Source organism: Lynx rufus, unplaced genomic scaffold (assembly GCF_022079265.1).
Source record: "Lynx rufus isolate CCGP_SWC_20201006 ecotype Redwood Valley unplaced genomic scaffold, mLynRuf1.p SCAF_6, whole genome shotgun sequence".
NCBI lineage: Eukaryota > Metazoa > Chordata > Mammalia > Carnivora > Felidae > Lynx > Lynx rufus.
The window spans coordinates 120,921,240-120,937,212 of NW_025814878.1; the positions used below are offsets into that span (position 1 = coordinate 120,921,240).

Sequence of the window (15,973 nt, forward strand, 5' to 3'; positions counted from 1 at the left end):
AAAAGTGTCCTTCATACACAACACACAGATGCACACATACACGTGCAAAATGCATTATATATTCCAAAGTTATTTATGGTTTTAATAACAGTGTACCTTTTAAAAATAAAAATACTTAATCACAAACATAAAAATTGGGTAGTAAGGTTTTCTATTTCACATATGAGTGTGTGTATAAAACAAGACTAACAAATCAAATCTATCCTAGCACTATTATTTTCCCCATAGCACTATCAGTATCTTTGAGCAATTATTGTTCACAATTGATTTGATTCAACTGATCGTTAACTTTTTAAGGTGTCACTATTTGTGCTTCTTGGATTAAAGATGCCTTAATTTCCTACAAAATCCAACCATTTAAAGATTGGCTTAATGGAGACGTGGGCTTCCGCTTCATCCCTACCTTTGTTTTCTGGTGTACTTGTGTGTATACTGTGTGTAAGCATATGTGTATTTTACTTCTCTGAACAACAGTTCTCTAGTATGTAAACAGGGGATGGTTCTTTCTATTTTTTTAGTTTTTTTTCATGTTTATTTATTTTTGAGAGAGACAGAGCACAAGTGGGGGGGGGGGCGGGGCAGAGAGAGACAGACACAATCCGAAGCAGGCTCCAGGCTCTGAGCTGTCAGCACAGATTCCCATTCAGAGCTCAAACTCACCAACCATGAGATGGTGACCTGAGCCGAAGTCAGAAGCTTAACCACCTGAGCCACCCAGGTGTCCCTGGATGATTCCTTCTATTTGCAGGTTTACTGTGAGGATTAAATAAAGTAATGTCTGGCACACAGTGGGTATTCAACAAATGGGTAGGATTATACACTATTTCCTTTCTTCTGTCTAGGCCTGATCTCAGGTCAGCAAGCTTGGAAACATAAGGTGTGTGGTTCCTCCCCCACCCCCTCCCCAGGTCTTACAACACACACTTGGTGTGATAGAGGGTGCTCTTAGTATGAACAGAAAATAATGATGACTCCATTCATTCTAATTTCACTCTACTCTTACAGGTGGAGCTAACTATAAGATGCTAAAATGTAATAAAATGCCTTGAATTGGAATTGGCCTTGTATAATTTTAAATATTTAATTTATGTGGCCAAGTATGACTAAAATTGCACCCTTTCTCTGTGATGGTATAAACCAAAGGATACAATCACTCAAAAGTAATCATGCAATACTGGAACACACCCTGTAATACTGATAACAGTTTCATTCGTGTCAACCAGAGTGCACATTTCTTAGCCCCAGAAATACAATGCAGCAATACAATGCTGAATCCAAGGTTATTTTTCTCATTTCATCCCATCTCACCACACCAGTCCTAAACCACACCCAGGAGGAAGCAGGTAGCCTCGGGTCATATTCCTGTCCCCAGGTACAGTTGTACAGGCCCAGGCAGCAAAAGTACCAACACTGACCCAGTTCCACCCTGGCATCTAGGTATTCCTGGCAGCATATGAATATTAATTTTCCATACTTCTCTTTTCTAAACTTGAGCTTTATGTGGGGAAGAGGGGGAAGAAAGTAATTCATGTGCCAATTTCATCTAGCACACAAACCCCAAGTATGATTAAAATTTTCCCCATTGTCCTCTTAGCCCTGAAGACACCACATCTTGTAATATTTTGTCTGCAGGAAGTTTAATAAAAAAAACAAAACAAAACAAAACAGAGGTAACAATATCTGGCTTAACTGACTGAGCCACCCAGGCGCCCCAGAGGTAACAATATCTGGAATGATGCTCACGATTATCTTCGCAGGCCTGAGTAACCTGGAAGGTGCTGCGGAATTTGCGAAGCACCTGACCACAGGCCAGCAGGCCACACCGGGTGGGCAGGAAGATCACCAAGGAGCAGTTTCAGTGAATAGGCGTTGGGGAGCCCAAATTCGGCCGCCTTTGGCACCGACCCCTGGCCTTCTCTCAGGCCTCCAAGCCCCCACCCTGGGTTCCCAACGCCCGGCGCCTCGCGGACAGAACAGGCGAGGTCACCTGTGGCCGGAGGCCTCGCGGGGTCACCTGTGGCTGCGGGGCCCCGCGCAGCAGCTCTGGACGCTCAGCGCAGCCCCCATGCCGGCTCCCGCTGCCTCCACTGCGGACGCGGAGCTGCGCGTCCGGGTCTGGGCGGCCAGACACTACTCACCAGATGGTGTCACTGTCCGCCAGGCCACTGGACTTCTCAAGGGAACCCGAGCCCAAACGCTCATACCCCACCCCCTCCCCGTCAAGATTTCGAGGGTCACGGCCCCGCGTGACCACGCCCCTACCCACGCGCGCCCCGACCCAGGGAGGCCACGCCCTCCCCACGCGCGTCCCCGACCCCCGCGAGGCCACGCCCTCCCTACGTGCCCCCGGGCCCCGCATGGCCACGCCCCCGTCCCCCGCAAACCCTGATCCCTGAGCTACCAAGCTCAGCCCCTCCACGCGCCCCTCGCGGCCCCACCCTGCCTCCGGCGCTTTCCTGGCCTTGGAGTGGAGGACAGGTCCCCGCGGGCCGGGGCAGGTCCCACACCACACGGTACCTCGGAGGGTTGGCGCGGCGGTCTGGAGAGAAGGGAGAAGCTCCGGGCCTCAAATACCGGCGGAGCCGGGGGGGCGGGCGGAGTCAGGGGAAGCGAGCCAGCGCACCGCCCATCCCCAGATCCCAGGGCGGCTGTCCGTCAGCAGCCTGGGGCTCGCAGGAGGGCGGTGAAGGGAGGTGACCAGGTGTGCGCCAGGTACTCCACTGCACTTTGACCGCCACCCTGGGGCCGGCCTATGGGCCGCGCGTACTTTTCTTTTTTTTTTTTTTTAATTTTTTTTTTTTCAACGTTTATTTATTTTTGGGACAGAGAGAGACAGAGCATGAACGGGGGGAGGGGCAGAGAGAGAGGGAGACACAGAATCAGAAACAGGCTCCAGGCCAGAGCCTGACGCGGGGTTCGAACTCACGGACCGCGAGATCGTGACCTGGCTGAAGTCGGACGCTTAACCGACTGCGCCACCCAGGCGCCCCAGCCGCGCGTACTTTTCTAGTCTAGTTGCGTTGACCTCGCCCACTGGGCCACCAGGTAGGTGAATCAAACGAAAACCTCTGGAGTTTTCAGTCAGAGAGCGACAGTACGCGGACACACCAGCGCTTTACTGTGACTTGGTAAAGAGACTGTGACTTAATGTTGTCAGTGACCAGAAAAGTGTCAGTTCTTGGTACGTAGGCATAAGTTGCACAGTGCGGGACAGAAATTTTAAATAAAGCCTACGCGATCATCTTGTGTGTTCATAATGCAGTAGTCTTCTGGCCCATGTGAATTAAACTCCAGGGTACTAACAAATTACACAAATGTGTACAAAGTCCATGTTTGCCACCTTGGAGCAGTCATGGAGAACGGAAAGGTGAGAGGAGAAGGGGAAAACGCTAGCCACGTTTTAAAAATGAGTTTAATTTTGGAAACCTCAAATTGTTTTTGCGTTTCCTCCATCCTTACCCTAGGCCAGGGTTTCTCAACATGGACACTGTTAACACCTGAGCTGGATAATTCTTTGTTGTGCTGTGGCACTACAGAATGTTTAACAGCATCCCTGGCCCCTCTACCCACTGCATGCCTGTAGCATCCCTCTCCCAGTTGTGACGGTTTAAATTTTATTTTTGGAGTAGTGAAACATAAAGTAATGCCCAGAGATATCAACCCAGTTTTGTTTAGCTTCAGGCTTGTCTTTCCAGCTGACCTTTTTGCAAACATGTATGTGTGTATGCGTGTGCACGCTTATCAAAAGAGTGTCATTCTATTACCTATCCCTTTGTTATCTGTTGATAGTTCTGCAACTTGCTTTTTTCACTTGACAATAAATTTTGGAAATCTCTGTATTTGCTACACAGCATCCTTATTCCTTTTCATGGCTGATCGTATTTCGTGTGTCACTGGTGGCCATTTGGGTTGTTTCCATTTGGGTCATTACAAATAATGCCACGAATAACCTAGTGTAGTGCTTCTCAAGCTTGAATGCACATGTAAATGATCTGGGGTATTGTTAAAATGCAGATTCTGATTCAGTAGGTCCTGAGACTCAGCATTTCTAACAAGCACCCAGGTAGCTGAGGCTGCTTTTCCGTAGACCATGCTTTCACTAGCAAGATATTAGTGTAAATACTCTTTTGTATTGATGGAGAAATATCCACCAATCCAGATTCCTAGATTCCTAGAAATGGGATTGTTAGGTAAAAGGACAAATACACATATATTTTTGTTAGCTATTGTCAAATTTCTCTCTATAGGACTTGTATCATTTTGTCCTCTCCCCAGCTATATCTGAGTGCTTCTTCACAGCCTTACTAACAGTAATACATGGACATCTTTGGATTTTTACCAATCTGATAGGGGAGAGATGTTTTATCTCCTATAGTTTTAATTACCATATCCTGTATTATGAGTGAGGTTGAACATCTTTTCATATGTTTAAAAGCATTGCCTCTTTGTTGTTTTGTCCCCCCACCCCCACCCCGCCATGAACCGTTCATGACTTTTGTTCATTTTTTAAAATTGTTTGGTCTTTTTCTTCTTAGTTCTTACATGCTCTTTATATAGTAGCATTAGTCCTTTGTAGTATAAGTTGCAAATATTTTCTCCCAGCTTCTCATCTGTTTTCTGACATTGCTTTGGTGATTTTGGCATATTTTTTGTTTTTAATGTAGTCAAATTTAATGATTTTTCCTTTATTGCATCTAGATTTTTGACTCATAGTTAGAAACTCGTTCTCCAGATTATACAGTTCACCAATGTTTTCTTCCAGTATTTGTATAGTTTCAATTCAGTCCCAGCTGATGGCTGGAGGAAGAGAGGGCAGTAGAGTGGAAGGCAAGAATATCCCAGACCATTTGCCAAAGGCTAGTTGCTCAGTAGTATTCAGTGATTCATTGGTGTCTAATGTTTAGAAAACTCAGTTCAGATACGGCAATGATGTCAACAAATAGATCTGGCTCCAGAGAATGTCTTTTTCATTCCAATCCCGGTTTAATTGCTCTCTGTTGTTAACCCTGCCTGAAACCATATAGCTCTGACTCTCAGCAACAGCATGGCCTTTCATCTCCCAGGACTTCCCTGGATGGGGGACTGGGACTTTGGTACTCCAGGTAAAATAAAAGTAAACAGAACCTTTTAGGTGTTTATAAAGCAGTCTGAATTTACAATCAGTAAATTGGAAATAAAGATTGACCAAGAATCTTGATTATGATACTAACACAGCTCATTTTACTTAGGAATCTGGGACTGTCACAGGTAAATATTTTGTTTGGTTGTGTTTTATTTTTGAAAATAATTCCCCTTTTAAATGTTGGAAATAATAGATTGACAAAAACCCATTCAAAAAGCATTCGGCAACCTGTGTTCAGCTCATTGAACACAAGTTGGTTTTGACATTAGCGTACAGCACAGTAACTCACCCGTGACCAGAACAGTGACTAAAACATCACCCTGAATAAATTCATTCTATTTTGCTGGCGTTTCAACCCTAACACAAAAAGAAAGGATGCTCCCCTTTTAACTGGGAACATTTCACCGTGACATTTATGTTATGTAATTCTTTTGTTCTTTATGTATATTCTCAGTGTTGTGTAGGCTAACTGGAACTAATTTCCATAAAACTGGAAGAGCATTTCTACCTTGATCTAAGCAGTAGAGATGGATTTGTATTGATTTAACTATACCTTTTAAAAATCAGATCACAGAAAATGAGCCAGATGTCTAAATAGACACCTGAAGCCTTAAGTGATTAAAAAAAAAAAAAAAAGAAAGAACCCTAATGGATGGAACTATCCCGGATAAGGTCAATTGCTTAGCAAACTCAATTTAATTAAACGGATATTTACCACACATCTGCAATGCAAAATTCTGAGACTAGCCCAGAACTAGAACCTCTGCCCTTCCATTAAAGGCCATAAAATAAGTTCCCAGGCAACTATCTAACATCTATTTGGTTTTCGTTACAGATAGTAAGCATTGCAATGTTTCCTATGAACAACATAAAAGTTATTCAAATGACATGGCAATCCTGTTAGCAATATTACAGTACTTAATGGTTCTTCATATCTAATGTTCTTTCAAAGAAATTGTAGCCACCTCTCCCAGAGATTCACTGGACAAACAGGTTGGGTTCATGAGTCACTTCTGAAAGACAGACCAGGTAGGTAAGACACTGAAATTGGGGTGCCTGGGTGGCTCTGTCGGTTAAACATCTGACTCTTGATTTCAGCTCAGGTCATGATCTCACGATACATGAGATTGAGCCCCGAGAGTGCAAGCCTGCTTGGGATTCTCTGTCCCTCTCTTTCTGCCCCTCCCCCCCAAATAAATAGACTTAAAATAAAATAAGACACTGAAATCAAAACTACAACGAGACAACCTCACACCTGTCAAAATGGCTAAAATCAACAACACAAGAAACAACAGGTGTTGACGAGGATGTGGAGAAAAAGGAACCCTTGTGCACTGTTGGTGGGTATGAAAACTGGTGCAGCCACTCTGGAAAACAGTATGTTTGAGCAGGTTCCTCAAAAAGTTAGGAATAGAACTACCCTTTGATCTGGTAATTGCACTGCTGGCTACTTTTCCAAAGAATACAAAAACACTAATTCAAAGGGATATATGCACCCCTATGTTTACAGCAGCATTATTTATAATAGCCAAGACATGGAAGCAGCCCAAGTGTCCATTGATTGATGAATGGACAAAGAAGATGTGGTATATATATACAGTGGAATATTATTTGACCATAAAAAAGAATGAAATCTTGCCATTTGCAATGACTTGGATGAAGCTACAGTATAATACTAAGCAAAATAAGTCAGAGAAAGACAAATACCATATGATTTCCCTCATTTGTGGAATTTAAGAAACAAAACAAAGGAAAAAGAAGAGACAAACCAAGAAACAGACTCTTAACTATAGGGAACAGTCTGATGGTTACGGGGCGGGGGGGGGCGGGGGGGGGAAGGGGGGAGGAGGTTGACTGGGGGATGGGTGAAATAGGTGATAGGAATTAAGGAGTGCACTTGTGATGAGCACTGAATGATGTATACAATTGTTGAATATATTGTACACCTGAAACTAATATAGCACTGTATGTTAATTAACTGGAATCAAAATAAAAACTTAAAAAAGATAAGACCCTGCTCAAAGTGGGCAAAATGTGAGAAGCAGAGATCCAATGAGTCTGCAGGTAGTGGGTGGACAAAGGATGCATACTCCCTCCCTCTGGGAGGTGGTGACACTCCCAGGAGGAAGCCATTTGGAAAACTGAGGTCTTGATTTTTTCTACCCCAGAAAATCTGGCACAATATCTAAAAGAAGCTGAAAGGCTTTTCTGGGTTTTCTGTTAAAGGAAAGTTTGGGGAGTATCCAAGACTCTGAACCTTGCACAATCCAGCTTGTGAGGGCTGGCCAGCAGTGCTCCCACCATTCTCCCTGTTCCTGCACTCACTGCAAAGACCTGGGCCTCCTACCAGTGCTTTCCAGGTACCTGGGACTGGGGCAAAGAACCTGTCTTAGAAAGGGGAAGGAAGGAAGGAAGGAAGGAAGGAAGGAAGGAAGGAAGGAAGGAAAAAAGGAAGGAAGGAAGGGAGGGAACGAGAAAGAAAGAAAGAGAAAGGAAAGGAAGGAAGGAAAGAAAGAAAAAGAAAAGAGAAAGAAAGAAAAAGAAAGAAGAAAGAAAGAGAAAAAGAAAGAAAAAGAAAGGGAGGGAGGAAGGAAGGACCTACCTGCCTTCTTTTTTCAAATACCTTAGTGGAGGTTTGGGCGCCAACACTGGGACATGTTTCTGGGTGATCACCCCCAGATTTCCTTCCAGACTCATAGGGACCACGTGCTAGAGAAGATTCCTTATCACACTGGCTTTCCTTCCCTAAAATGCGAGGTAAATCCATGGTCATTCAATATAGACCTAACACTGACTTTTCTTTGCCCTTACTGGAATTCTTGGGGAAATCCAGCATGGATTTTCCTCTTTTACTCTCACAATTAAAATAACTCATTTATGAGGGTAAGGCACCGAGAGATGCGACCTGGCAGGGCTCTCCTACTCTACTTTACACTTTTTATCTTACCATTTTTAAAAATGAGAAAGGTGACTTTTTTTTTTTTAACCACAAACCATTTTCACATTCAGATCCTTGGGTTTTGTAAATCTTCCCTGGCAAATTCACACCCTCAGAGCCACACTAGATAGAAGAGCTGGAAAGCCCCAAACTTCTTGTATTAAACATTTATTCTACTGAGTGTGGGACTGTGCACTAAAACTGCAATAAGTAACTGGTCACAGGAGGTTACAGCCTCCACTAACTGACCTCAATGAGAAATCAAAACTGGAAAGAACTGGAAAACCAGTCAAGCAGAGGCAGGCAAGCAACATTGTCAAACAATCAGATATAACAGAAATATAATGTATTTAGATGACCTAAGGGTCTTTCTCAGGTCTACATGTAAATCAGTAAACCTTACTTTTTACAACCATAGCAAATTATACCTTGTAATGTGCAAGTATTTGGAGTACTGATTGAAAGCAGGTCCCCCTTTCCTCTTGTAACAAGCTTTGGAGCAGCTCTTCAGAGCAATCAGAAAGACCACCTCCCAAACTATAGTCCTCAGGAAGACAATGAATAAAGCATTCACTAACCTACTTTGAGGTTGGTTTTCTTTCAGTGGACAGGATCAGGTCTCAAAGAAATGGAAAAATAAAACTGAATAAAACATGGCCCTTCCCTTTTTTTTTTTTTTTAGCAGTTCAGATGGATGCAAAAGAGAGATTGTGTTTGCAATATTCAATCGTGGGGAGATCTGTTCCAAGATCCCCAGTGGATGCCTGAATCTGTCTAGTACCAAACCCTATGCATATTATGTCTTTTGCTGTACATACATGCGTATGATAAGGCATAATTTATAAATGAGGCACAGTAAGATATTAACTAATAATAAAATAGAACAATTATGGTAATATATGTAATAAAAGTTATGTGAATGTGATGTCTCTCTAACAGAATAAGTAGAGTTAAATGGGCAAGTTAGGGCTGGCCTGGAAAGAGTTCTTACGCCAATCTAAGGAGTTTGGGATTTATTGGTCAGGCAATGGGGAAGCATTGTAAGATTTTAACTAGAGGATTAACCTGATTCATTCATTCGCTCCTTTCCCTACTTTCCCTTCCTCTCTCTTCCTCCCTCCCTTCCTCCTTCCCTTTTTTTCTGACTTTAGCATCAGCCTTTAGGATGGTTTGGATGCAGAAGAAAGTGCCCAGGGGTTGGTTAGTTAGGAGTTGGCTTTAGGCCATTTGGGCCTAAGCCTAAGTAGTGGCAACAGTGAAGCAGGGAGCTAATCAGGAAGCAGAAACCATAGGATCTAATGTGCAAGTGGATTTAGGGGGAAGGGACAAGGAAAAGAATGGAGTTCAAGCAATGTTTCAGTATTCTAACTCAAATAATTAGACACAAGATGATATAATTAACTCAGAGAATATGAGAAGAGGATAGGTTCGGAGTCAAATAAAGAATTAGTTTGAGTCAAAAGCGCTTTATAGTGCTTGTAACACATTTAGGTGAAGATGTCCAGGACACAAGTAGAAACAAAGACAAAGCTATGGGATACAGGAGCTAGAAGCCAGAAGAGGAATGCACTCAGCCCAGTGGAGCTTCCTGATCAGGAAGGCATCCATCTGATGACAGAAGCCCAGGCAATAGCAACCAACATTCTAAAAGGTTGCTAGGGAAAAAAGCACAAAAGCAGATGGAGAAGAGCAGAAGCTGGACAATGGAGAGCAGCTTGCGTTAGAGGAAGTGGAGAGTTAAAGCAGGGAGAGTCCATTTGACATTCCCACATCAACACTTACCTTGGTGACAGTTAAGACAACCATCAAAGTGAGTGGGATTTAGGATGAAAAGAGACATGTGGAGGTGTCTAAGAAACTCTTTGAAGAATCTTCACTGTGATGAATAAGAAGGCTAGGTAGAACTGGAGGTCAGCTAGAAGGACTGTGTTTTAAGGCCTGAACAGAGTTGAGCATGCCATTTGCTTTCTGCATAGTCACAGTCAGAAGCAGCCAGGAAAATACTAGGAAATTGTCTGATTTAAAGGAAAATCTAATCTTTGTCAAGAATATGATGGTGAAGCAAAGCAATGCTGCTTCTGTCTATCTTAATGGTTAGTCTTTGTTATTTTAGGCCATCTGTAATCCAGGGGCTCAGGTGAAATTTGCACTTTCCGGCCCAGCAGGTTAACCTAGTACCTGAAAGCCAGGTGTCCATAGGAAGAGGCTTAGAGCTGGTTCTGTGTGAACACAGAAGGTGTTTTCCAGAATCTATGTTTGTTATTTTACTTCATGCATTTTTTTATTCACTATTTCTTTTGAAACCATGCTCTCTTATTTAAAATCTGAGTTCAATTAAGAGAATCTTATTACTCTGGAGATTTTTTTCATATTCATGATCATATGATTTTAAGAAATAGCTAAATCACTAAAGGTTCCTCTCTCGCTTTTTTTCTCTTTCTTTTCCCTCATCAAGAGAAGCTTGTCTTATTTGATCTGGAATCACGTGGGTGGTCCATTTCAGAATGCAAATAAAAAGAAACGTGAATGGAAACCCATCTTCCTGGGATAGGGTGCCGCCAACTCTGGGCCGTGTCACCCTGAGGTCCAGGGCACTGCTGAAGCAAGCTGGATGAATTTACATGAGAAGCCCGAGGAAACTGTTTCCCCAAATGCAAAGTTAGACTTAGTGTGCTTGACCAGATCAGTCCTGACCAGGGCCCTGTGGTAACGAAACTCCTAAAACTTAAAAAAGCAAGCAAACAAACAAAAACTGTTGAGAGAAGGGCTCAACCATCAGGAGGCTAATTTCAGTCCGTCCATGGCTTGTGCTGAGATGTAAAAAGTCCCTCCAGACCCTACCATTCTGTCTCTCAGAAGGTGCTAAGGGAGGCAAGGGGCTGAAGCTAGGACTCACAACACTGAGTGGTGACCTTGGAAACCCACGAGGGTGCCTTCTTGGCCAAGCTTAGTGCTCAAGGAGTGCAAAACCCTTGATGATGCACTAGATTTTGCACAAAGGGCATGAGGTTTAATTTCAAAATGCAGGCTTGGGTATCGTAGAGTGAAAGCAAACGGGGACACACGACGTGCATTTTCAGTACTCCTACTTAGTGAAAGCTGGTGAGAACATTTTCATTCTTTTTAAACAAAGGCAAGCAGTTCAACTACTTTCTGGGTGTCCATCCACCTCAAGGTAGAGAGCCTCAGTCCCTCATGAGGGAGGGAACTATTCATTAAGCCCCGAAAACAGCAAGGGCTGAGGGCGGGGCTCTATCACCTGGCCACTACTATGCAACATATACACTTTCTCCCCGGGCCATCATGGATTCCAAAGGCAATATAAGATCCTCACAAAGACAGGGAGTTCTTATCTTGTGAGTTATTTAAGCAATATGATGAGCAAAGTCTTTCAGATCATTTGCAATGTTACTCTTGGATAACTTGATATTTGTTCATCAGCCTTAATAACTTTATTATATGAACTCCTGGCATTCATGAAATGGTACGTGACCTCCTAACTGGTGGTATGACCAATTATTTCATTCACGCCACGAACTTTTATTGAGCACCTACTACAGGCCAGGAGCTACACTAGGGTCTGGCAATATAATGATAGAAGACAGGTCCCTGACCTCAAGATACCAAATAGATATTAAGAGATAATAGAAAAAATATATATTGGTCTCTGCCCCGGCTCCTGACGCAAGGCTCCTGAAACCTTTGTAATTTCCTAAGTGATAAGAACACTAGGAACTTCCTTTGTTGTAATATTTGGTCGTTGACTTGAGCTACTGACATACGACTTCCGAAACCCTTGTATTTCCTCGGTTAATAATAGTGTCTTTTTTTCTCCGTGGGGTCCTGGATGGCTCCTGGATGAGAGCTGGTATTGGAAAGACCAAGCTGTGATTAGAAACTTGGAATTTTCAGCCCTTCCCCTCCCCCATTCTCTTGAGATGGAAGAAGGCTGAAAGTAGAATTAATGACTGATTATGCCTATATTATGAAGCCTCCACAAAATCCCAGGAAGATGGGATTCGGGGAGCTACTCCATTGGCGAACACATCCACCCTGGGAGGGTGGTGAACCTCCAACTCCAAAGGATAGAAGCTCCTGCACTCAGGACCCTCCCAGACCTCGCCCTATGTATCTATTCATCTACATCCTTTATTTATATTTTAATAAACTGATAAATGTGTTTCCTTGAGTTCTGTGAGTCACTCTAACAAATTAATCAAACCGGGGTGGGGGGGCATAGGAATCTCCCATTAATAGCCAAATTGGACAGAAATTGTGGGTAACCTGGGAATCCTATTACTTGCAACTGGCATCTGAAGTTGAAGGTGGGTGGGGAGCAGCCTTGTGGGACTGAGCCCATAACCTGTGGGACCTGACATGATCTGTAGGTAGAATGTGCTAGAATTTAGTGGAATTATAGGACTTTAGCTGGTGCTGCGAAGACCTGCTTGATGTGAGAAGTCCCCCACATACATTTGGTGACGAGAAGGGTCAGAAGTAAAGTGTTTTGCATGAGAAGTAAAGGAGACACGCGGGAGAGAAACACAGGAGAAGGAAAGGACTGAGTTTATCTCTATTCAAGAGAAATACTGAACTGTGGCTTTTCCTTATACAGATATGCAAACAAATGAAATAGTGATATGTGCTCTAATGGCCCTTAGTATAAGGGGTAAGAAAAAGTAGAAGCAGCAACAAGGAGTCTGGCTGGGGAAATCAAGAAAGGCATCACACACTCCATAACACTTGAGCAGAGATCTGAAGAATGATGCTGAGCTAATCAGAGGACAGTATTCCAAACCAGGAGTCAGAGAACTTTGCAAAAGTATGCCTGTTGGAGGAAACAACAAATATTGCAATATCATAAAATATGAGGCAGTTTAGACATCTATAAAGGGCTTTATATGTCATACCAGTAAATTTTTATTCTATCTTATAGGCTGCAGAGACTCTCTGAAGAATTCTGGACTGTGGGTCACATAAGCAGTTATGTACTGGGAAGACTGCTCTGCAGGAATGCAGACAAGTGGGATGGGAAAAAACAGAAGTATCAGAGCTGCAATACTTGAAATGAAAGACCCCAAACAGGGCAGTGGCAGGAGGGGTAGAGGGGATGGAAGTATTAAAAAACAAAATTCAAGTGAGTAAACCTGAAGATCTAATTGGCTGTGTTAAATGATTCCTGAATCAGGCAGCATCCCATCTAGCAAACAGAGGGGCTCTCTGAGGAATTGTACAAAATGAAAACTCTCAAAAAGGAGTTGTTTTTATGGCAAGGAGGGTAGGGCCAGAAGGTTACAAGCAAAAGAAAGGGATCAATCTGGACAAGGTCACTCTCCCTTAGGGGGAAGCACAGGGAGTTTTATCAGATTTACCCAGAAGTGGAGGGGCGGGTCATGGAGAGGGCCATGTGACAGACTCACTGACACCCATCAGAAAATTCCAGATCGACCTGTTAAGACAACATTTCTGGGGGAGTTTGAAACTGCAACTGTATTAAGCTGTGTTTCGGTAACCTGGTCTGGCCTAAGTAACACCATTTTGGGCCTATGGTTTTCTTTTTAACAGAAAGAAAAGCTGTTCAGGAAGAAGGTAGGACAGGACCTGGAAATTGTTGGATGAGTGGACGAAGGAGGAATCTTCGCCGATTTTCAGATTACACTAGGAAGAGCTAGTGAATGGCAACATCAGTGAACAAGATTGGAAGTTTGGAAACAGGAAGGCAAATGACTTTGGAGAAGGGAATGAATTTTGCTTTAGTTAGGGTAGGTTGAGTTTCCATGGAAGGCTCAGGTGAGAGGTCTAGGCGCCAGAGGTCAATGTAGGGGTCATCAGCAAATGGATGTCAGTGAAGTTACGGGCTGGAGAGGTTTGCCGGGGACAGCATCCAACCCTCAGGAATACCAATACATAAGAATGAACAGAGGAAAAGAAGAGCCAAAAAAAGACAAAGAGAAGCCAGAGGGATGAAATGAATCTGGAAAGAGAATTACTAACAACAAACAAAAGAGAAGAGAGTTTTAAAGAAGGAGGCTAACGGTCTGTGGTTGAGTGGCAATGTCATCGTTAGAACTGAGTAGGTGTACAGATGAACACAAGGGAAGGGAAGCAAAAATAATATAAAAACAGGGAGGAGGATAGAACATAAGAGACTCCTAAATATGGAGAACAAACAGACGGTTACTGGAGGGGTTGTGGGAGGGGGGATGGGCTAAATGGGTAAGGGGCATTAAGGAATCTACCCCTGAAATCATTGTTGCACTATATGCTAACTAACTTGGATGTAAATTTAAAAAAAAAAAAAAAGAACAGAATAAGTATAGGGTCTGATGCAGACCCTAAAGTCTGCAGAGTGTGAACTCGTGATCCCAGAGGGATGGGTCGTGAAGAAGGTGAGTCAAATGCTGAAATGCTCAGCCTGTGGGGATGTGGGGGCTGAAAGGAGGGGGTAGGTTGGTAACACTTGGTGGCTTGGGAGGGGCCCCATCCGTTCTTCCCCAGCCTGGGCTGGAAGGATCAGAACCTGCGGTGTCTGCAGGAAAGGCTGCAGGGAAAGCCAGGCGGGAGGGGGTTGGGACGCCTCGGTTATGAGTAACCGAGAAGGCGACAAGGGTGAGTTAGCGGGCGGAACTCGGGGTTGAGTCATCGAGGGCAGATCACGATGCTCCCGGAAAAAGAGGAGAGGCAGGCTGGGAAGGGCCCGAGTCGGCCTGGGAGCTGAGCTGGACTGGGCGATGACGGAGCACGGAGTTCCGAAAGCTGTCAGGCAACCGCCCAGCCCCCTTGGCGACCCCGGCCCGCTTCCTAACCCCCCCCATCCCCCCAACCCCCCCCCCGCCCCCCCGCCTCTCTCGCCCGAGAGCAGAGCGAGCGAGGCTGCGAGGTTGAGACGCCGGGATCACTTGCCTGCCGCCCACTCCCGACGCGCCCCTTCCTCCTCGCCACGCCCCGGGCACCCCCTGCACCGGCCGAGCCCTTCCGGCCGGCCCTCCCGGGTTCGCGCCCGGGAGAGCACATCCCGGGGTCTCCGCCGCCCTGCGCCCAGTTGCAAGCCGAGCTCCCAGAGGTCCCGCTCACCGCGCCTTGGAGGGGCCGCGGGATCCCAGGCGGAACCCGGCTAGGGCCGAGGGTTGGAGGGGAGGACCTGGGACGAGGCACTTGGGCGCCGCTGCAGCAGGGCCTGGAAGGAGGATCACATGGGGTGACTCACCTGGGGCCCAGGCCAAGTAGAGGAGGGTCAAGTGACACGTCATACATCCTGAGGAGGCCTGTTAGTCTCTACCACAGCTCCCTGTGTATTTCCTACACGGTACTAGCCACCGTCTGTAATTAGTTGTATTCGCTCGTTCTTGGTTTCTATTAGAAGGTAATTTCCAGGAGAGGCGGCCAGTTCTCCTCGAGTTCTCCGCGGCTGCAACCCGCCAGAGGTGCCTCGGCCAGCGGGGAGGGGAGTGTGGTCAGGCCGGGGAAGCTGGAGTACCCGGAGAAGAGGAGGAGACTGGCGTTCAGAGTGAGCTGAGCTGGCACCTGCCCTGACCAAGGGCGGCATGGGGTGCTGGCATTGACTGTGTCCGCCGTCCAGCCTAAGGGGAAGACTTTCACACATTACGCCAGAGGACTCGCGGGTCGACCTTGATGCCTTTCAGACCTCTGCCAAGGTCACGTCCTGTGTGATTGCATAAAATTTCGTTCCTGGACAGGAACGACTCCGTTTTGAAGCTCTATTTCCTTTCTAACTAATGAATTCTTGAACTGTACCAGAAGCGGTGATTGTTTTACAAGCAGTTGCTCATAAAATCCAACAGAATAACTGGCATTCGGGCCATAAAACTGTTAATATGAACTTTATGAAGACATAAAAGTTAACTAACGCATACCAGGTATAGTTCTTTTGATAGCACCAAAAAAATAATCGA

The 15,973-nt window shown here is 44.9% G+C and overlaps 1 protein-coding gene across 1 annotated transcript in view; it reads right to left on the reverse strand.

Annotated features, from left to right (window-relative positions):
• SERPINB6 (serpin family B member 6) overlaps positions 1 to 15,500 on the reverse strand; it is a 47,308-nt gene extending 31,808 nt beyond the window's left edge. Inside the window, exon 1 of the mRNA XM_047102824.1 lies at positions 15,268 to 15,500. Within this exon, the coding sequence (XP_046958780.1) occupies positions 15,268 to 15,314 (47 nt within the window). The 5' untranslated portion in view covers positions 15,315 to 15,500. The remainder of the gene's footprint in view (positions 1 to 15,267) is intronic.
• Positions 15,501 to 15,973: the final 473 nt, after the last annotated feature.